We start from the raw sequence: 22,849 nt of genomic DNA on the forward strand, positions 1-22,849 counted from the left end.
CAGCTTGTGGGTGCAGGTACGCTTTCTGGCTAAACTGGATAAAATCATGACATATTTTTGAAAACTCTCACTCTTTTTTCTATTACTTTCCCCTTCCAGTCCTTGGCCAGTATTTATCTTGAAAACGCAAAGGCTACTCGGGCACTAGGCAGACTGGGGAAACTATTTGTTTGCCATTCCGGCAGAAGGATTGGAACAATTTTGATGGCATTTGATAAATATCCTTGCAACCCTCGGACTAACCATGCTCCTCATAGGTCTTAGGTTTACTGAAAAGGAAATGACTATTTAACTTTCAACAAAATCACTAGATAACAAGAGCCCCTAGGAGGGCCTCTTTATCTAAAGCTTTTTATTGTGTGGTTGTCCTGGTAACTGTATAACTAAATCCCCTTGGTGATAAGAAGTCAAAGTTGCAGTAAGGTCAGCTTTGCTGAAGAGCATGTTGTAGTGTGTTGATTCTGTTTTGAGTTGACCAAAGGGCAGAAATATGGATATCTTTATTTAAATGCAAACAACAAAGTCAGTTTTGTAAAGAGATCTGAGAAAGGTCCACTCAGAGTAATAGTAATCACTTATTTTAGGTGAGCCTCATGGGAACACTAGATCTGCAAGTGCTCAGGAAACCCTTCTCTCTTCTCGGGAGGTGTCCTCTCTTTTCACGGAAGTATTTGTCATCCTAGCAGGGAATTCAAGTCATTTGTTCGCATCAGATGCTGACTAGCTGTGACTTTATTGCTGCCTTTAAACATTATGAACAGGAAGAAATCACGGAAAGAATTAACGAATTCTCTTATCAGATGTTGACACCCACAAAAATCTCTAAGTCCACACAAGAGGAAACAGTTATAGTATTGTTTCTGTTTGAAAGACACTGAGGGGGTTCTCTTTAGAATACTTTTCTTATGGACTCATATTTGCCAAGAAAGATAAATTATACAAGTTGCAGTGTTTTGTGCTTTAGTCTCTGTTATGTAACATTCTTTGGAGGACAGTCGATACTAGATTATGCTGCTACCATTACTCTGTTATTCTCCTAGGTTTAGGAGAATTGAAAAATGTCTCCTTTCTAGAAGAAAGACTGAAGCCGTTATTCTCCTTCCTAATATTGGACAGTAGCTTATTTTTGGCTTTGTTTACTATATTGTCTCACATTGGCTCACACTAACAAAAAATTGTCCCTTGCGTAAATTTTTTTCCCTGATAATGATTTAACTGGTTCTTCAGAAATCCTAAATTCTCTGGAAATTCCAGCTCTCGTAGTAGGATGAAACACAAACTGACAGGAAGGCAAAAGATAAACAACTCAGATGCTTCAGTCTGTTCAAAGAAATGATTCACAGTCTCAGCATGTAGATGGTTAACGTGTGCAGGCATCATTTCTTCCGCTGAAATCAACACTGTATACTATCTCAACTAATCACAGGTTCCCTTTGTGAGTCGGCAGCCGTGTGAAAGTAGGCGTATCAATTTGATCACTGTGAGTTCGATTTGGAAAGTTTGGGGAAAAATGCCCACGGGCTGCAGCTCTAAGTGTTTAGTTAGAGCTGATAACAGTATGAAAATTACTGGCATCAGGTGAAGTAGTTCTTTGCCTGCGCTGTTTGCTTTATTGACTATTCATCATTTATATATGGATCTTGGGACTAAGGATATGCAAAATCATCCTTGCCCCATTATCTTTGAATATTGATAAATGACATACTATTAAGAGAAAACACAAATGTCCAAATGAGTATTCAGATCATTTTGTTTCGAGGCTTGGCTTTTCCGCATGCTGCGGATCTATCCTGTGATTTCACTCAAGTGACAGTTTCACTCAAGTGACACCCACTCCTTGCCTGCTTACAGTGATGGGTCTAACTATCACACTGTTACTGCTTACATGCCAATGCTTAGGGGACCAGTCCTTTCAAAGGCTTTGATTTCAAAGCTAGGTATAAGCCCCTATGAGTGAATTTCGTGGATTTAGTGTGAATTCTTCCTGGCTCCACGGTATGCCCACATTTCCTTATCTGAGTACCGGTGGCTTATTATTTTTTCCCGTTTATTCAGTCAAAACCGTAACAAGTGCTGTCGTTTTGGTGTTTCCTACAGGCTGTGGAGTGGGGCTGTGACGAAGTCACCAAGAAGGCCTGTTACAGTAAGGGCAAATCAAAGGTAAGGAGCGTGTGCATAAGGAAGGGTGTGGCCACCTGTTGGAAGGAATATATGTGGGGCATTTTAATATGAAGGCCATTCCTGATGATAGTGCCATGGAAATTGGAAACAAGCAAGATGCAAAGTATAGGTACAGTGGATTCTCAAAGCTTTAATTTTTAAATCAAGATTAACCACGGTTTCCAAAAAGGATTTGGACTATAAGATCCGATCGGATTTGCACAATTAATCATTAGGCTGTGACATGAAATCAATTGGCCGTAATATCATTCAGAAAAATATGGGCCTGAATGTTTGAAGTAACATTTCGATTCCCCCCCCATCATATCTTAGAGCTAATTCCATAAAGTGACCATTTGATAAATAAAATTATTACATCAGAAATTGTGAGGTTTCTTTATAAATTCATCTTAACCTATGTATAAAATAAACTCCTTCTCTCTCTCTGTCTGCTACCCACCCCTCCTTCTCTTTCCATATGAAAATTTGCATCCCCAAGTTTCTAAGGAAAGAGCAGTTGAATATCACACACACACACACACACACACACACATACACACACACACACAATGCTTGTTTTTTTTGTTTGTTTGTTTGTTTATTTATTTATTTATTTATTTATTTATTTTGAGAGAGAACACAAGCAGGGGAGGGGCAGAGAGAGAATCCCAAGCAGGCTCCCCGCTGTTAGTGCGGAGCCCCAGTGCAGGGCTCAAACCCATGAACCGGGAGATCATGACCTGAGCCAAAATCAGGAGTCCGATGCTTACCTGACTAAGCCATCCAGGTGCCCCTGGAAAGAGCAGTCTATAGCCAAGGTTGGAAATGCGTTTCTTGAGCAACTGTGCACAGGGTAGACCTCCTTCCACACAGTTGGCGGGCTCAATAAAAGCAGAGTTCCTTCCTCCAAGGAAATCTGTTTCTGAGAAAGTTACACCGCATCATCTCGAGGAAATTCTCTTGCAGCTGGTACATGGGCTCATTATGTCTCGTTCTGACAGTGATGGTCTTACTTTATGGGAGTACGGTCCTTTCCAATGTGAATCACACTCTGTGTTAGAGAGAAGAACAGATATACAAAGAACAGCAAGAAAGGTTCCCTGTGCCAATGTGATCGCAGAGCCAAGAGCTTGGAGAAAATGTGGTGAATGGAGTGAGCACTGGTAAAAGATCGTCACACTGTCTGTACTTGGATAAGACTGTTATGCACTTTATTTTACCCATTTGCATTGCCCATTTCTCTGTCTTTCAAGTTAACGGTTTTGAGAGTCAGACATGGAGGGCAGTCTTAGCGAACTTAATCACTGGGTTTTCCAAAACTTGAATAACCAGGAAGAAGGAAGAGGGGAAGGAAGACAATGCAATCTTAGCCAGGGAAATGCTTGGAGACGAAGAAAGAGAAAGAAGGCAGAAATTTCCAGGGGCACCTGGGTGGCTCACTAAGTTATGCATCCGACTTCCACTCAGGTCATGATCCCACGGTCCATGGATTCAAGCCCTGCATCAGGCTCTGTGCTGACAGCTCAGAGCCTGGAGTCTGCTTTGGATTCTGTCTGTCTGTCTGTCTGTCTGTCTGTCTCTGCTCCTCCCCTGCTCATGCTCTGTCTTTTTCTGTCTGAAAAATAAATAAACATTAAAAAATTAAAAAAAAAAAACAAGTGTCCTTCTCTTCTTTGGCCATAAGTCTCCTTGTGTTTCTTATGTGTTTAAGGATTATTAATGTAGCCAACGTTTCTTCCTGCTTGTAGTCTATGTGTCAATAATTTTATAAGAATCAATGTGGTAGCCTTTTCCTAGCAGGTCATTACTACTCAGAGTGAAAAACTGCTTCTGCTGAGTCAAAACTGACCCATGTTTTGCCTTAAGCTATGACCACTTGGTTGTTTGCTCATGAGGTTGGAAATGAGGCAAGCGACAATCAGAAACAGAGGGGAAAGGCCATCTTTCCTTCCATTGGGTGATGGGCACTTGATTGACATGAGGGATCAATCATTCCTACCCTCGGCTGAGTTTTCTGAAACACAGAAGACAAGTGAGTGAAGGGAACATTGTCAAATAAAACCAGACCTTCAAGCTCCTTATGTTTCTGGTTTTAATAGGTTAAAAACAATGGCACCTCTCAGTAGTTGTAAATTGATTGAAACGGCATTTGTGGATGGCATTTTTTAAGACTGTCTTAACACAGATGAAGATGAGTTTCACCTGCCAGGACTCGAGGGGAGATCGCACGCTCTCGTGCGTTGTACTAAGTGTATTAATGGGCCCGAACACACTTGTGCACAACCTGTGCTCAGCTGGGATGGAATTCGGTTGTGTAGCCGACCCGTGTGCAGTAAAAGTTCACGTGCGAAAAATAACGTGATGGGCGCGTCGAGGCACCAGCCAAAGCAGCCCTGGAGGGGGGATCTTTGGATGGGGAGAGCAGAAGGAGGGACATCCAGCCTTTCCGTCCTCCTTTACTTGCTCATTTTTCTCATTTAGCAGTACTCGTACTTTTTTTTTTTTAATGTTTATTTCTGAGAAAGAGAGAGAGAGCGGGGGAGGGGCAGAGAGGGAGGGGGACACAATCGGAAGCAGGCTCCGGGTTCTGAGCTGTCAGCACAGAGCCCAACCCAGGGCTCGAACCCACCAACTGTGAGATCCTGAGATCTGAGTCAAAGTCAGACACTTAACTGGCGGAGCCACCCGGGCGCCCCTCTGGTAACCAAACTGGGCCGCACGGGAGCCCTCTGGTACTTTCTTAAAGTGACACCTGACACAGCAGCCATCGGGTGAGAGCCTGGAGCCCAGCTGCTGGACACAGGCGAGAAGGAAGTAGGACACTTCCTATGCAAAGGAGCAGCCAGGCTCGTCCCTGAATTCACGACTCAGACAACCCAAATTTCTCTGTTCTTTTTTTTTTTTTTCCAAGAGAGACCGCCTCTTTTTTGAAAATATTTATTTATTTATTTATTTATTTATTTATTTATTTAATTATTTAGAGCATGCACAAGTGGGAGAAGGGCAGAGAGAGGGAGAGAGAGAATCCCAGGCAGGCTCCGAGCTGTTCCAGCTACAGGGCTGGAACCCATGAACCGTGAGATCACAACCTGAGCTGAAATCGAGAGTCGGCAGCTCAACTAACTGGGCCACCCAGGCATCTCAAAACTTCCGTTCCTGTTCTGACAGTTCAAGAGGCCAGATCAGAAAACATTTTCACAGAGTCACTTCAGCCACAGCTTTCCCCTTGTCCACGGTTTTGCTTCTGGCAGTTTCTGTCTCCCACAGCCAGTTGTCCTGAAGCAAAGGGTCCTCCTTGTGATATATCAGAAGGTCAGTAGTGGCCTCACGCCCCGTCACAGCACCTATGGCATTCACCTCCCTTCTTCTTTTTCTGTTTAAGGTTTTTTAACGTTTATTATTTTTGAGAGGGACAGAGAGTGGGGGAGGGGCAGAGAGAGAGGGAGACAGAGAATAGGAAGCAGGCTCCAGGCTCCGAGCTGTCAGCACAGAGCCCGACGAGGGGCTCGAACCCACGAACCGTGAGATCGTGACCTGAGTTGAAGTTGGACGCTGAACCGGCTGAGCCACCCAGGCGCCCCTCCCCTCCCTTCTTTTCATCACGTGGGCATCTCACCATCCACAGAAGAAGGGAGATTGTAACACAGTAAGATATTTTGAGGGAGAGAGAGCGAGAGCCCACATTCACAAAACTTGTACTACGGTGTATTATTATGATTGTTGTATTTTGCTATTTGTTGCTGTAACCTCTCACCGTGCCTAGCTTCCAGATGAAACTCTATCACAGCTGTGACCGTATAGGAAAACTCATACTATATATGGACAGGGCTTGGTACTAACCGTGATTTCAGGCATCCACTGGGGGTCTTGGAAAGTGTCCTCATGGATGAAGGAGGCCTGTTGTAACATCTATTTGGAGGAGTGGAATTCAGGCTTTTCTCAATAGCCCTGAGTTTAGAAATGAGAATTCAGCGATTTCGTATTTTTTGTTTGTGCACGGTGTTATGACAACTCACACAGAATTACAAAGTTTCCCTTCTCCCCAAAATGAAAAGAATAATGCAAAATGTGACATCTAGAAAATGAGAAAAATGCCAGCCATTTGGAGTGAATGCATGTTTGTTTTCTCTCTCCCCTAAGAACAGTGGTCTGTGCAGCGTGGTGTATACACAGCCGGCATGCCAGGCGCGGAGGAGGGGGGCTGAGCTGCGGGGCGGTGTTCCCCCGGCCCGCTCCCCGCCCTGCAGGGAACATTCCTCAGCTGGCTACAGGGCAGGGGAGAAGAAAGGTGACACATTTCCCCGCCTCCCGGTATTGCTGGGACCCACACGGGCACCATTTCACATGTAGTCCGTTCAACTGACCGTTCATGGACGGAGGTCAAGAAAATGTCACCAAATCTTTGATTCAGGCCCATTTAGAAGAGAAAGCAGGCACTGTGGCCGCCAGTTCTCTGTGAGGTTTGAGTCCAGTTGTACTTGGAAAATTTTCAGGGAGCCTGGGTGGCTCCGTCAGGTAGGCATCTGACTTCTGCTCAGGTTATGATCTCACGGTTCCATAAGTTCGAGCCCCTCATCTGGCTCTGAGCTGACAGCACAGAGCCTTCTTGGGATTCTCTCTTTCTCCCCCTCTCTCCCTCTGCCCCTCCCCTGCTTGTGCTCTCTCTCTCTCTCTCAAATAAACTTAAAGATTTTTTCAGCTCACTTTGGGGAAAGAGCATGATGTTACCTACAACGACTCAAACGTGTTCACGCAGTAAAAGGAAGAAAAACCCGTTTTTCTGTATTCTAAAATTTTTTAGAATAAAGTCTGTCGTATTACTTTCTTTCTCAAATGCCAGTATAGAAACTGGCTTCGAGAATTATTTAAATGTCTATCAAACAAATATTATTTTAAACGCAAACAGGCAGTTCTCCCGTGCCCTAACACGGGTTCCTCGTCTGTCTGGAGTCACTCCGCAGCCCTTTCTGCCGTGCCCTGTAGGAAATGCACGGGCTTGTCGAGGGCGCCAGGAGCTGCTTGGTGTACAAGCCGGAGTTTATAATTCTCAGTTTTCTTGCTCGTGATCTCATCGCAGTACTTTGAACACCAAGTTCCTAGGATTACTTAGTGGGAGAGTTTTGATTGGAGTCCAGGGCTCTGTGTATGGTTCTTCCTGTGGTTCCCCTGTGGTTCTATTAGCCACGTTCTCCAGCTGTGCAAGGACAGGAAAGAAAACATGACACCATCGTGCTCAGGAGCCTGGTGGCATGTGGGGGTCGCTTGGACCTTTTCACCCAAAGCACCTGCATTTGGAATTCTTGACCTAAAGCGTGCAGCACACTACAGACCTGAATTTATTCCATATAATTGCTGCAAAAATTGAGGATTCTTTGGGTGAGATGCTAACAACCTGTATAGATCCTGTGCAGCAAGTTTGGGTTTTTTTAAATTGAGGTGTCCCCAACAAGTTTTGTGTGGAGTTAGTTCAGTTGCAAACAGTCGCATTATATAAATATATGCATAATAAATACACTTTCATTTGTCAATACCTTATGTATTGTGTAGCATACAATAGATATGTTAATATCCATATACAAATGTGTCTGTTTATATCTATATGCTTATAGGTATGTACATCTCGATTTAAAAATATAGATATGTTGGCATCCATATATTTATTTAAATTTCTCTGGGCACCTGGGTGGCTCATTCGGTTGAGCACCCGACTCTTGATTTCAGCTCAGGTTGTGATCTCATGGCTTGTGAGATCAAGCTCCACATCAGGCTCTGTGCTCACAGTGCAGAGCCTGCTTGGGACTCTCTCCCTTTCTCTCTGCCCCTCCCCTGCTCATGCTCTCTCTCTCTCTCTCTCTCTCAAAATAAATAAGCTTTTAAACTTCTGTAATCTGTATGCAGCTATATACATATATAATAAATGTGTATCTTATACACATATGTTTTACATATATGTCTCATACCCACATGTATGTGTGTGTGTGTGTGTGGATACACACACACACACACACACACACATCTGATTGGATGATGCAATTTCTCAAGATCCAACTGGTCATCGTGACTTTCAATAAATGTACATTGAACATGAGAGGCACGTGCAGTTACTATCAATTACTCTTTGGCACTCTGGATGCTTGCAAAGGTGATGCATCACTAAGAGAGACATTCTGCTTTCAGTGGGAGCGCTGTGATTAGCATAAATGCTGCCAGGCTCCAGTCCTCACCCTCCACCCCTAGTATCGATGGGCCTGCCGTGGGCTGGGGATTGCTGAGACATCCACCCTGTTTATAGGTCATCTTTCTACACGGTTACGTTCTTTCTTCAAGCAGAACATACCCCTTGGGGAAAAAATGATGAACTCTGTAAGGCAAAACCAGTTAATTCATTGAGAAAATGGTCCTAAACCGTGTGTTTGCTGTCCTGGGGTCAGGGCCGTAGGTCCTTGAGACCAAGTGGGCATTGGCCTGCCGCCATCTTGAAAGCTCTTCCAGTGGGTCAGCAACTATGCATCCCAGCTCTCAATTCAAATAAGAATTGCTTTGAAGTAAAGGACAGGTTGACCCGCCTGTGGGATCACAGGCACACATGGGTTGCTTAATGTTCAAGTGTTATTATCAAAGTGTAGATTGATGACCCTCCTTATCAACAACAGAAGCCATGTGGCAGGCTGCGAGCATCCTTGGAAATCAGCACTGTGGCTTCTTGGAAAAGCAGAATTCATTTAATTCCCTTAAACCACGTTCGCAATACAGAAATGGGATAAAAAGAAACAATTCTTAGATGAGAAAAGGAAACTCGAAGAAATTTAGATGAGTCGATTTACAAGACAAACCTGTAACAGGATCTCCTAACAGGACTTCTACATCAAGCCTGCACTTTAAAACAAACGGTATTTCTAGAACATTTAAATAACCCACGAAATGGCCAGGCGTGTACCTGTGACCCACGAGGCGATCCACTGGGAAGGAGATTTTCCGCAGGAGAATTTGAGTCTTAGGCTCGGCTGCAGCAGGACATTGATTACGGAGAGCCCGGCACTCGGGCCATTTCCTTTCCTTGGTAATTCTGACTTTCTGATTCCTAAATTTATCTGCTGCTCAGAAGGCTAAGTACCTTTACTTTCTTCCATTCCTGTATTTTCTACATTTCTCTTTTGTCTGAACTTATGCCAGTTTCTCTTAAAAAAATTGTCTTGAATGCATTATTTGTTTAGGGTCACATCCAACCTGCTCCTAGAATCAGCTGAATCAGTCTGTGAATTAAACATGAAGTCACTTTTAAGGGAGTTCAAGCAGGGAGGCTGTGAGCTGAGCTGAGCTGAGCCAGACTTTGGGCAAATGAGTTCAGCTCTTGACACATAAGAAGAAACACAGAAGTACACATGCCTCCAAAAATTCCTCTTATGGGACACAATGGGCAAACGACCTTGTCCTAGCCTCGCTGGTGATAATGCAAACCTCCTCCTCCCTCCGCCTCTCCTCCTCCATCTGGTGCATCCCAGCGTGATCCTGAGCTCATCTAGAACATTACCCTCGTCGGGTCCCATTTACAGTGCAAGGCTGGGTCTGTCCTCCATCCTTGAGAAAAAGACCGTGCAGGCATCCATGTCCGATCGTCCTGGTCCTTGACATCTTTCTCCCTCCTGCCTTGCATCCTCACTGAGCAGGGGAGCCCACGGGCACGTGACCATTCTGAGACAGTAGAGCCCCCAAGCACCCTCTCACATTCTTACGGGAACAGGCTTGTTACGATTCTCTGTTCCAGTTGAAATAATATGGCGCCACCCCCACCATTTGCTTTTTTCTAAGATTTACAAAAACTAGGAGTTGGATTTGTCCTGCCTCTCTGGCATACTTCTGCAGGCTGGTCATCCCATTCCCTAACCTGCTTCATCAAGGCTGTGATGGGCCTTCATGAATGATAATGACCTCCAGTCCTTTCTTCACTTTGTCTCTCTTTTGGAAGATAAAGATAAACATCCATTTGTTATCATGATTGTTTCCCTTCCCATAATTGATTAGAGGCAGTTGCTTTCTCTCCACCCTGTCTGTAGGCATCATCTCTCAGTCGGGATCTTGGAATAACGTACCCTTGGCTGTGTTCACGGCTGTAGGACTGCTTCTGGCACATTCTACCTTGTGTCAGTCTCTTGCTTTAAACGGCCACAGACTCCTTCTTGAAAGAATTCTAAAAGCACAGCAAAGAACAAATAAAATCCTCACCTGTCTCCATTGTTTGTAATTTTCCATCTCATATTGATTACAGTGTCAGTTTTGCGTCTGTTTCATCTGCGAGGGCATCAGACCCTCTCAGCCCGTGTCCTCCAAAGTTATGTTTGTCTGTTTGTTTGTTTTTGTTTTTGTTTGGTTTTTTGGAGTCTCCCTCAGACATGCTTAGGCTTCAGTTTTTCACGCTTGTCTTTGCACACTCCCGTGCCCCTGTGCTGTCTGATGTGGGCAGTCCCCTGCACCCCTCCTCTGCCTCTTCCATGTGGTCCCTGAGCCTAGGAATGGATAACCACATGACTCCTTGGAGTCTTGTTTTGTTCTTTCCCTTTAGAACTCTCTGCCCTTTCCTTAGTCATAAAAACAAAACAGAACAGAACAAGCCTCTTCCCCGTCTGACATACCTTTCTCAGTTACCCAATTTACTGCCTCCTGTTTATACTCCTTAATTCTTCTGATACTCAACTTAGGTCTTTCACTATTTTTTTTTTCCCCTCAAGGGATGTCCAGATTAGCAGCTGGTGATCATTTGCTACCACTGCTAGTAATGGTCTTAGGAGAGTTACCTACCCTTGACATTTCACTTTACATTTAGAGAGGAGATCCCAAAACTTAGCTCTTTTCAATGTCATGGTGACCAGGCCAACAAGCAGACTGAGTTACAGCAAATCAACACCCCGTGGAGATTGGGGTTCCATTTGATCGGAGAGGGCATTGCTGTGCCAACAAACGCAGGGCTTCTTACGTGGGGCAGCGCGTGATTCAAACCGTCCTGGGATCGCGCAGCGTCTGTTCTGTCCACCCGGTTGGTTCCTCACCACGTCCTGTTGGCTCACTGCCTCCTGGCTTTGCACCTTCACACTTCCGCCCGGTCCAGGCACTGAATGACCGGGGACCCAATTAAGGAAGCTGTTTCCTCCTGGCCTGCCTCCCGAACGGTAGTCTCCCTATCTCACGTTCAGCTTCCACATTGATTCCTGAGTGGCCCTTCAACCGCAAACATTGGGTCAAGGTCAGACTGCAAGCGGTGCAAGCTCACGAGGCGTCCCTTCACCTTCCGGGTAAAATTCACATTCGTGAGGCACAACTGGCCCGTGTCTGGCTCCCCAGATTATGTGTTACCTCTTCCATCTGCAATGAAAGTGCCACACTTTGTCTAGCCACGGCGCCTTGCCACGGTCCCCTCCCACTGCCTGGAGTGTCTTTTTTTCCCCCTTAGGTCAGCAAAATCCTCCAAATGTCAGATGGCGCTTCCTCCAGGAAGCCTCGCTGAATTCTATTCTTCCTTTAAAACTTACATTAGATGTCACCTCCCTTGGGAAGGCTTCCTACATTTCTTCCCTTCCCCTCCCCTCCGCAGGTAGTAACATTGTTCTATGGATAGCTCTATATTAGTTGTTATGGCCCTGTATTTTCATTTTCTGCTAAGTGCTTAGATTGTGACCTCTGGCACATGTGTGCCAGAGGATATCTAATCGGTAAATGCTTGCTGAATGAATGAAGGGCTTTGTAGCTCAGAAGTCCATGCACTATTATGACCGTGCCCCAGATTTTCTATGCATGTTTTGCAAGCACGAAACATATTCAACTCCCGGTCAACACCCAGCGTGGGGTTTCTGCTGGGCATCCTTTCCTTATTAGTTACATTTTTACTTTTGCATAAAAAATCAAAAATATTTATAGATTCTCACCACGTATGTAACAACGGTTTGAAAACTTGATGTAAAACTTGTTGCAATTTGTATCCAGAGTTTCACATGTGACCCACCCCTTTGGAGAAGCATTTGTAACATTTTTTTTTTCCAAAGTTCTGGAGAAGTTTTCTAAGACACTGTTTCATGAGCAGTATCTCATAGCTTCCTTTTATTTATTCTCTTAACACATGTCAAAGGTGATTTAAGGTTTGCAGTATTAACAGGTACAATTCGAAATGAAACCACATTCATCAGAAGACACATGCTTTGAGCTTTTAATTGAATGTATATTTATCTTCATAAATGTCTTCTATTGAACAAGTAGTATGCAGGTAACGAAGGTCAGATTATTTAACAGTTTTGTTGTCATTTTTTGGTCAATATCTAAAAGGTTTTTTTTTTTGTTTGTTTTCTTTTTCTCTTTAGTGGTTAATTATCATTTAATTTGTTAGCCGATCAGAATATATTCAGATTAACCATTCCTTTCGTGTTCAGGACTTGGTAACATGTTTCTTGTGATTTTTTTTTTTTCCTTCTCAGGAGGAATGTCAGAACTACATCCGGGTGCTTTTGGTGGGTGGCGACCGTTTATTTACCTGTGGGACCAATGCTTTCACGCCTGTCTGCACCAACCGCTCGGTAGGTGTTCATTTTGAGCGTTGACAGAATTTAATACTGGGAAAATCCAAACATTCTATTAAAACTGTAGTTTTACATGTATGTCTATTCCCTAAGGAGTCATTTTTTAATTAAAAAATATATTTTTCGAACTCAATGTTCAATGTATTGATTGATTACTAATCACATCATCTATTATATAAAGAGCTGAACATAACTATAACTTATTTAATTAAATTTAAATATGTTTCTAAACTGCTTCTATCAGCTCTGTCCCCACCAGTGATCCTGAACACAAATCCTCAACATGCTCTTTATTTATCTTGATTTATTATAGAGATACTGCTAAGTATATAAAAGGGCCTAAAAACCATAATCCAAAGGAAGAAAATAGAATTTACAAGTTGGATGAGAGCAACGTCAAAAAAAATTAAAACAAGCAAACAAACGAATGAAGCCCTAGGCAAAGTGAAGTTCCAACCTGTCCTTTTCCTTTTTCTTTCAACCTGTCCTGTGACAGAGGAATTTCCGGCACCCGTGTCTTACACCTGTAGGTCAGAGCACATGGGCAGTCTTCCTAGTTCGAGATATTGGTCTGGTGTTCCACAGGGAGCATAATGAAGAATTACCATGATGTTAATTTCCTGGTCACATGACTCCTCTCCAAGCCTGAATTTATTCATCTGCAATATTTCCAAGCTAACATTCAGTTATTGGAAATATAGGGAGGACGACAAGGAGGATCACACCCCGTTCTAAACGCTTTGCACCTACTCGGTTATGTAACCCTGACATCTACCCCATGTGGTGGTTGTCCTTTGGTCCCTGTTGTCCTAGGAACTTTTCTCGTTCAGTGATTGGTTGGGAATCCAGCATCTGGGAAGCCGGGTTCACAGCCGATGGCCTGCAAGACACAGAGTTGTCTGTCTGAAAACTGACATAGTAGAGTCTCGGAAATTGGGGCTATGGGGTACAAAATAGCACGCACCCTTACCTGTGAGCACAGTTTGGGGCTATTCATAACGTTTGAATTCACTTACAGTGATACATTTGTGCTTAATCTTTATTGTGGTTTCTATTTATATAAATACTGAAATTTGCTTCATTAAAGTGGAAAGATCTGCAGTGCCCATGCATTATAAACAGAACCCACACACAGAAGTCTTAACTTGGTATTTGTGAATTCACTGGCACCCTGTCCAGCCACTCTGAGGGGACAGTGAGGGAGATGACGGGTAGATTCTCTGTCCATGTCCTTCGCCGGATGTTGCCATCAGCACGGGAGTGTGAACATTTGTCGTGTCTTACCCTGAGCCCCAGAGTTTGTTGCACCATGCCTTATTTGCAGTTCAGGAGGACCTAATCCATTAACACCATTAAAGGGCTTTCACGAGCGATAATTGGTTTCCTCTGTCTTGCCCTTGCCTGTAGTTGAGCAACCTGACCGAAATCCATGATCAGATCAGTGGCATGGCCCGCTGTCCCTACAGTCCCCAGCACAATTCCACGGCTCTTCTCACGGCCGGCGGGGAGCTCTACGCTGCAACAGCCATGGATTTTCCCGGACGGGATCCTGCCATTTACCGAAGTCTGGGCATCTTACCTCCTCTCCGCACGGCACAGTACAACTCCAAATGGCTTAATGGTGAGTGTTACCGGCACGGCTGATTCCCCACCTCCTTCGTCTGTAATGCCTGGTTATTTCGTGCTTTGAAAGCAAACTCACAGCTTCTGAAGACAAACCATTTCTTCATTTTCTTTTTTAAATGTTTATTTATTTTGAGAGAGAGAAAGCGAGAGCGTCAGAGAGCGAGGGAGAGGGAGAATGAATCCCGACAGCCTCCATGCACTGTCAGCACAGAGCGCGACGTGAGGCTCGATCTCATGAACTGTGAGATCATGACCGGAGCCAAAATCAGGAGTCAGTTGCTCAGCTGTCACCCAGGCGCCAGTTTCTTCATTTTCTAAAGAAACCAAATATAACTTGTTTTGTACATCTGTGTGGAAGGGCATTGTATGTGGCTCTGTAGTAGGAGGAGGGAAGAAATACAGTCAACACTGTGGACCAGAATAATGGGGCTAATGTTGACATGACTATTCATGGCCCTTAGGCTGCTTTTTAGGCTATTGTTTGAAATTCAGGAAATTTGATGTTGTATCAGAGATATCTGTACATCCATATACATTCTTTCTTAACTTATCATAAATGTAAAAAGGGGGAGTTACAAGCATTTTATGGAATTTTCAGACACCGTGTAAGAGAATGCGTTTGGCCACAGGTGGCTCCAAAGAGCTTGATCAGTGTCAGAAAAAAGGCTGTCAAGTCACACAAATAGAACTTTGGGGTAGGTGTCTTCAGAGTTCCTTCCCTCAGTGGCTCGAGAGTCAGTAAGCACCCCAGCCTCGTCACTGATGTGTCTCTGCCGTCCGGTGTTCCGTGTGGTCCTCGGGCTGGCTCCGCTGGGGGTGGATGGGTAGTCAGTGCTCCATTTTCAGGCACTGCATCCAGATATGACGATATCCAGTAGGAGAAGAGGCCGTATTCCTTGTGTCGTGTCTTTTCTTTTCTTTTCTTTTCTTTTCTTTTCTTTTCTTTTCTTTTCTTTTCTTTTCTGCAAAACCAGAAACCCCTAGAAGACCCTAGAAGATGTCCTTTCAATCCTGGACTAGAAGTTGGTCACCTCCTCACTAAGCAGAGAGAAGGTGCTACCAACCATCTGAATAGAGGTTGACCTCGTACAATGTCCTCATGTGTGCCAGCTGAAATTCATCCCTCTGTATGTGTGTATGTTCATGTGTCAATGTGACCACACACACACACACACACACACACACACAGTGTTAAATGGATAGGTCCATGTACCACCTGTCATCCCTCTGACAGTTTGTACGAAGACGAAGTCTTGAGCTTACCATTATACTTTTTCTTATTTTGAGCTTTCGAGTTCTATGAAGATTTACTGGCCTTTTGCCAAGTACAAGCAAATTATGGGGACCAGAATTTCCCAACCTCCGCACTATTGACGTTTTGGAACAGATAATTCTTTGATGTGTGTGTGGCGGGAGGCTTTCCTCGTTATCAGAAGGTGGTTCTCAGTATCTCTGGCTGATACCCGCTAGATGCAATAGCATTCCCTCCCCCCACCTCATTGTGCCAATAAAGAAAGTTCCAGAACTTTCCAAATCTCTCTTGGCGGGGTGGTGCCTGTGGTTGAGAATCACTGGCTCAGGCTCATTGTTGATGTGTATTTATGTGTATATGTGTACACAAACAGGATGCGAGCATTTTGCCAAATAATGTAGTCAAACCAACCATCAATTTGCCTTTGAAGAACTCCCTTGTAGAAAAGAGAACGTCCTCATCAACTTTCTCCAGTAAGTTGAATGCGTTTCCAGTAATGTGCTTCTGGAGGGCAACATGAGTTGTTTTCCTAAACTGAAGCCGTAACTAGCTTTTCTTCATTAACATTATTTTTGTTGAACTGGTTTCAGTCCCCTTCAGGCCCTGAAGCTTTCATCTGTGGAGCTTAAAGTTCCTCTTTCTAGTCATTTGTTGATTTTTCTGGCCAAGCAAAGTTTCCAGTGAAAAATCAAAATTACCTGCCCCCAACCAAAGGCACTGTAATTAGAGTTCGTTCAAAACAAAGCAAAAAGTAATCAGGAATACCATCTACCGTCTCTCTTTTCTTCCCCCCAAAAGTGACCCCCTGAAGAGTATCCTGGAAACATAATTCAGGTCACGGCATGAGTTACAAACATTGGCTGTTCCTTTGCACGTGACTCAGATACCCACTGGCTGATCAGATGGTCAGATTCTGTCAATGTCTGTGCGGAACCCTTTCTGTCTGATCGTCAGCTGACCTGAGAAGGGCAGTGGGGGACCTAACTGCTTACCATAGTCACTGTGGGCATGCCGTCATTATTTGTTGAGCATACTGAGTAATGTTTTGGGTTCCTCCAATGTGCTGCTGTTTATATGTGATATAATCCAACAACTGCAGCGATGGAAAATAAGTCCGAGGTAAACATGGTGGAACTGTCCCTCGGCCCACCTTCTCATCTTCGTCCCCGGGACACCGAATGGTCTGCTGCCCTCAGCTCCACCCACCCCCACCCAACCGCCAAGGAAGGCCCCCCCTCTCGGGGCAGAGAGCAGAGAGTTCCTGCGTGTTGAGTGTTGCTTCCATCTCCTGTGTCCTGTTGGGACACTGCCGCCTTCTACTGAACCCCAAGATATTGTTTCTACTCCTGGTTGACCCTGGTTTTCTGCTCCGACTGACCTTTCATCCAGGATAGATTCTGGCCCTTAACCGCACACAGTTCTGCGTCTGTCCCCACACTGAGCCTGGATATAGGGACATCTGTCCTCACTGGCCTGCCTGGATGCAGGGACATCTGTCCTCACTGGCCTGCCTGGAATCCATACTTTACATCCTGTCTTTTCCTTCCTTCTTGACCAGACACCCTTGTCTCAGTTCTTTTCCACTGTGTTTCAGAGTGATTTTCCTTCTTCATTTGAGATCGTTGCTGTACCTGTTACCCCTTCCTTTTTTCGTTGTTGTTTTCTTGTTTTTTGTTTTTGCTGTGGCCTTAGATTTCTTCCTCTCGAGGGAGGACTTCCATCGTTTTATCAAACAAGCTGAAAACAGAGTTAGTGCTGCCGTATCAAGAAGGGGTCCTATTTCCGGTTGTGATTTTAGGGACCCGTTCAGTGAGGCTCTTCCATTCCTCTCCAGAGTTTTCAGCTGATTGAGAATCAAGGCACGGAGGGGACAAATGGAGATCAGAGGTTTGGCTTTACTTGCACGAGTGGTGAGCGGGTGTGCTGGGAAACCCAGAGCTGGTGTGCTCGGGGGAGAATGTACAGACCACGACCTGCCCGCTGAGGAGGCACAAGCCTCTCACGCGGGGTCGGCAGGCAGCTCCCTCCAAATCCGAGCTCCCACTTTGGGGCGTGGGAATCCCGGGGCCTTTTGACTGAAGATGCGGTTTCGTGATGGTCACTCACAGAAGTAAAGCAACAGGGCTTATGACTTACACATCTCAGACGGTCACTCCACTAACAGCTACTCACATATGATGATAACCAGAGCTCGTTTCTTTGTTTTAGAGATTCTTCGGTTTGGGCCAACATTTTTGCTTGGAGAGAGAGAAGGGTCTCAGCAGGCGAGGTGTGGAAGATAGATAGTACCTATTAACTACGATCGGCACAATTTTTGTGTTCAGATTCGGTGCTGGGGATCAATTTGTGCCCAGGACCACTTGCCCACACACAGACGGGGCCCTTTCCATAGTTCAGCTAGTTACTTTATATTGGGAAAACTTGGTGGTCTTCGAAGACTCGGGGAGGGGACCCTTCCTTGCCTCTTCCAGCTCTGGTGGCCCCAGGTATCCCCTGGCTTAGGATCACATCACTCCAGTCTTTGCCTCTGTGTTCACATGGTCTTGTCTCTGTGTATCTTTGCGTCTTCACTTGGCCACCTTCATGTAAGAACCGGGCGTACTGGATTAGGGGGCCCCCCATACTCCAGTGTGACCTCATCTCAACTAATCCTATCTATCATGACCCCGTTTCCAAGTAAGATCGCATTTACAGGTACTGAAGGTGAAGACTTCCAACATTTCTTTTTTGGGGGGAAGGGCGGATCCTATTCAAGCTCTAACGGTGCCCTGATCAGGAAATGCTCGAATGTTGACATCTTAAGCTCCTGCACCTTATTTCTGATGGGAGTCCTACCTCTCCGTCTGTGCTAGGGGTGGGTACATCCTCTGCCCACTCCTTAGTCTCCTTGACTAAGCACACAGTGCTGTCTTCGCTTTACCGAAGGCACAGCTGTTTGTCATCTGTTTCTTCCTTGCGTCCACTTACACCTTCTCTGTCCACGGTGCCTCTCTCCTCCATCCCATGATCTCTGGGGCAGGAGTGCCCCCTCCTAGGCAGCATACTGAAATGGATTGGATCTCGCTTATCCTGAGTCGGAACTATTCCCTCTAAGGACTGTAGTGAAGCCTTAACAGAAACAAGTGCACTGACGCTCCGGTCTAAGCACACGGGCACAAAGGATGTTCTTTAGGATTTCACGACATGTAGACAGAGCGCAACAGGCCAGGGACGTTTGGCCACCCGGCCCCTCAGGAACCTCTGTGCTTCAGGGTTTATCTTCAGCCAGATGGTGACATTGGGCTGTCCAGGCTCACTTCCTGCCAGGATACAAGGAGCCCTGAGTAAGGACCCACCAAGCCTCGAATGTCCCCAGGGACCTAGCACAAGCACCTGCCATAGTTGCAGCAATTTTCCTTGAGCAAGTTAAGCCCCTTGGATCAAATACCAGAGTTCCAGATACAGTTTCTTATTACACCCCCAACACTGTGAGTGTACCCCAATGAAGGGGTGTCTTAGCTGTACCCCTGCACCTCTGCAACAAGTCCCGGCTGGTGAGACGTTCTCTCAGCAAGGGCTGGCGTGGAGCAGGGGAGCTGGCTGGCTACGGACACTTTCACCCGGTTTGCCTCTTCTCTCTTTCGCAGCCTGTGCGGTCCGGCTGCACCTGCTCTTTCTGCCCCGACTCCTCCTACTGCCTCCATGTGCACGGTTGGTGTCCTTGAGGGGCAAGTGTGAAGGGCGTGCCTTCCTCACCACATTCCTTTGCACACGCTACCCATGCATTCCTCACTTCCCTTGCCTCCTCCCAGATCCTGGCCCCTCTTAGCTCTAGTTAGAGTTTCGGTTGGACCTCCCATCCCTTCTTGGCATTACGCAGGACTGTGTTGAAGCTCTCGGACATTCTCTTGCCGGAAACCCACAGGGTCCCATTCCACCTGCAGAGAAGGCCGAAGCCCAACCCGTGGCCTCCTGTTTCCTGTGTCCTCACTCCTTCCCACCCCTTGCTCCCTCTGTTTTGGCCTCTTAAATGTTGCAACGTGCCGCTGGCTCTCTGCTCTTTCCCAGAGATCCGCGAAGAGCCAGAGAATAAGCATCTCAAGCTTTGCAGTCAACTTTGTCCCCATTGGAGCTTTTCAGTTCTGTCCTCATCGCAGCCATTGCCAGTGCTTACCTGATCACAGGTGGCTGCGTGCTCATAATACTTTATTTATAGTTAGTGGGTAGGATTGGCCGGAAGACTAGTTTGCTGGCTCCTGTTCTATCTAGAAAGCTCTTTACCCCCCAAGATCCAGCTGGCCAACTGGCTTAGCTCCTTCCAGTCTTTGCTCAGATGGGGTTCTCTATGGGACGTCCCCCGATCACTTTATTTGAAGTGATGGTCTCTCGCATCTTGCCCGCTTTGTCCCCCTTATCATGCTCAGCTTTTATCCTTAACTCTTATGCCGTTTAGTGCTTGTCTCCTTCCTCCCCTAGAATGGAGGTTCCCCAATGGCTGGGCTGATGTGTTTTGTTCACTGATGTGTCCTGCATGCTTTCAACAGTGCTTGGCACATAGTAAACACCGTAAATTTTTTTTCTTATTTGAGAGCGAGAGAGCAAGGAAGGGGCAGAGGGGGAAAGAGAATCTTAAGCAGGCTTCAGCACAGAGCCTGACGCGGGCTTGATCTCACGACCCACGACTGTGAGATCGTGACCTGAGCCAAAATCAAGAGCCTCAACTGACTGAGCCACCTGGGTGCCCCGACACCCATAAATATCTTTTAAATGAATGAATTACTGGATGAGTCGTTGGCTTCTGCGTCCACCCCTCACCCCCAAGTTTCTGAATTGCTCAAGCGCAGGAATGATATGTGTGCCATCTTTGTGCCCTGGGTATCTCACTTTGTGCTGGAAACACAGTTGATGCCCTGTTAGTATTTGTTGAATGATTGGGAGAGAAGCGCGTTTCAAAATAGTAGAAATAGGAATGATGTTGTTACCCCATGGGAACATGCCGTACGACTTGTAACCCAGAATTTAAAAAAAAAAAAATAGATTTGTATGTTTGAAACTGATTCAGTCCCAAACATTTGAAAAAAAACTCTTCCTTTGTCTCTCATTTAGACACTCATTTTCAACCATTATTTATTCAGTCAGTTGTCAGAGGCAATGCGATCGATTGGATGGTGTTCTGGAGGAATTTGAAGCATTGAGTTATGTGTGTGGTAATGAATGTAAGTTTCAACATCAGATTTATCCCCTCGTGCCCAAATCTCTCTTAGAACAAATTTATGTGTTTAGAAAAAGATCTTAATAGCTTCGATGCATTAAAATACTAATCGTTAATAACGCTTATTAAATGATTACTGTAAGGAAGGATGGTAAATGTTTAATGGTCAATGACTAAAATAGAGAAGCTGTAAAACTTGCCTTTAAGAAATTGGCAATGAAATTGGGGAAACAGTAAACGTATGAAAAGGGGGAAAATGAAATTTTGAAATTAATAGCATGGAAATTGAGTTTGTGGGTTCCAAGGGAACTATATGCTTTCATACAGAAAAAAAAAAACCTTGGTAAGAACTTGGAAAAACTAATTCATAAATGAGCCTTGGAGCACCTGGGTGACTCAGTAGGCTGAACATCAGACTCTTGAGTTCGTCTCAAGTCATGATCACAGGGTATTGGGATCAAGCCCCAAGTTGGGCTCCGCACGAACAGTGGGGACCCTGCTTGGAATTTTCTCTCTCTCCCTCTCTCTCTGCCCCTCCCCCCCGCTCTCTCACAAAAGCAAACAAACAAATAAATAAGCCTCAATAACTCAGCATGGACACCTACGGGGACATATCTTATTAGCACTCGGTGACCCTCGCGTTGTCCTTCTCTGGGGGGAGGTGCTTGCCTGTCTGTGGGGTTGCCCGGATGAGATCCGCAGCTCCTTCTGTTTCTGTGGATTCCAACCATGACCTCATGTGGAAGCAGATGGGCCTGACCTCACAGGACTTCCCATCTTAACAATGTCATTTCATAGGAGCTTTTATGTTTCTAGCCAACAAAACACTTTTTGTAACAGCTTTAACTTTTCCTGGTTTGAAATACTGTCCTTTAATGATGTTCTCCACCCATTAAATAGACTGTTTGAGGTGCTTAAAATACAATGATTAACCTCCTAATGATTAAGGATAATCTACTTGGAGGGAGAAAATCCCCTCTGTGCCGAACTCAAGGAGAAATTGTTTCTCCTAACCGTGAAGACAGGTGCCTGTAGAGGACCTCAGCACTTTATTCTGGGACCAGATGCCGCGTCTCCGAGAGCCAGGCATGGCCAGGTCAGAGTGACTCTTTTGGGCTCGTCCTGGGGACAGTGAGTTTGCTTTTGGCAGCGTCTCCACAGCAGAGTCCCTGAGGGTGTGAATCATCTGCTCTAGGGGCTCCCTGGATGGACGACATTTGCTTGAGCAGGAAATTCATAAATGGAAGCAGCGTTCACAGAACAAGCCCAAAAAAGACAAGTGGAGCCTAGGGATGAAATACAGTTGTGTAGGAAAAGTAAAGTCTTTTTTTAAATTATTTTTTTAATGTTTATTCATCTTTGAGAGACGGAGACAGAGCGCGAGCGGGGGAGGGGCAGAGAGAAGGAGACACAGAATCAGAGGCAGGCTCCAGGCTCCGAGCTGTCAGCACAGACCCCGACGCGGGGCTCGAACTCATGAACCGTGAGATCATGACCCGAGCCCAAGTTGGACGCTTAACCAACTGAGCCCCCCGGGTGCCCCAGTAAAGTCTTTATCAAGGAAAAGAAGCTTAGTAAAGCCAGAACAGAAATCACGATTGTATAGTCAAGAGTCTACCCTCATATTATGCAAGCATCTGGCTAAAGCCTGTCACCTAACGTGTGACGTTGCAGCTGCTAGAGGACGATGAGTAGTGGGCTTAGAGCACACGGGCAGTAGGGTGACATGTGAGCCAGCGCAATTAGAGCACACAAGCCGTCAGGTGACATGTGACCCAGCGCGATGAGCCACCTTTTCTAACTGGTGAGACGTCAGGTCGATTGTCCATCTCGTGTGGGGTGCAGGTATATTGGAAATAGTGTGGTGAACACAAAGGGTTGATTATCTTCACGGGGTTACGGCGGCTGTAACTTGTCAGGTAGAAGGGAGACGACGTTGTTGGTATTTTACAGAGGAACAAGTGGGGGGTCAGAGGGACCAGCCCCCCGAACCAGAGCCACGCTGTTGATGTGTCCACGAGCCAGGATTTGAAAACAGACCCGCACCAGAGCTGGCAT

At 45.5% G+C, this 22,849-nt stretch overlaps 1 protein-coding gene across 5 annotated transcripts in view; it reads left to right on the plus strand.

Annotated features, from left to right (window-relative positions):
• Positions 1 to 22,849, plus strand: part of SEMA5A (semaphorin 5A) — a 474,080-nt gene that overhangs the window by 294,395 nt on the left and 156,836 nt on the right. For all 5 annotated transcript variants that reach the window (XM_042953245.1, XM_042953272.1, XM_042953279.1 and 2 more), the window contains 3 exons: positions 2,098 to 2,160; positions 12,621 to 12,719; positions 14,130 to 14,343. In XM_042953245.1, the coding sequence (XP_042809179.1) occupies positions 2,098 to 2,160; positions 12,621 to 12,719; positions 14,130 to 14,343 (376 nt within the window). The remainder of the gene's footprint in view (positions 1 to 2,097; positions 2,161 to 12,620; positions 12,720 to 14,129; positions 14,344 to 22,849) is intronic.

This window comes from Panthera leo, chromosome A1 (assembly GCF_018350215.1).
Source record: "Panthera leo isolate Ple1 chromosome A1, P.leo_Ple1_pat1.1, whole genome shotgun sequence".
NCBI lineage: Eukaryota > Metazoa > Chordata > Mammalia > Carnivora > Felidae > Panthera > Panthera leo.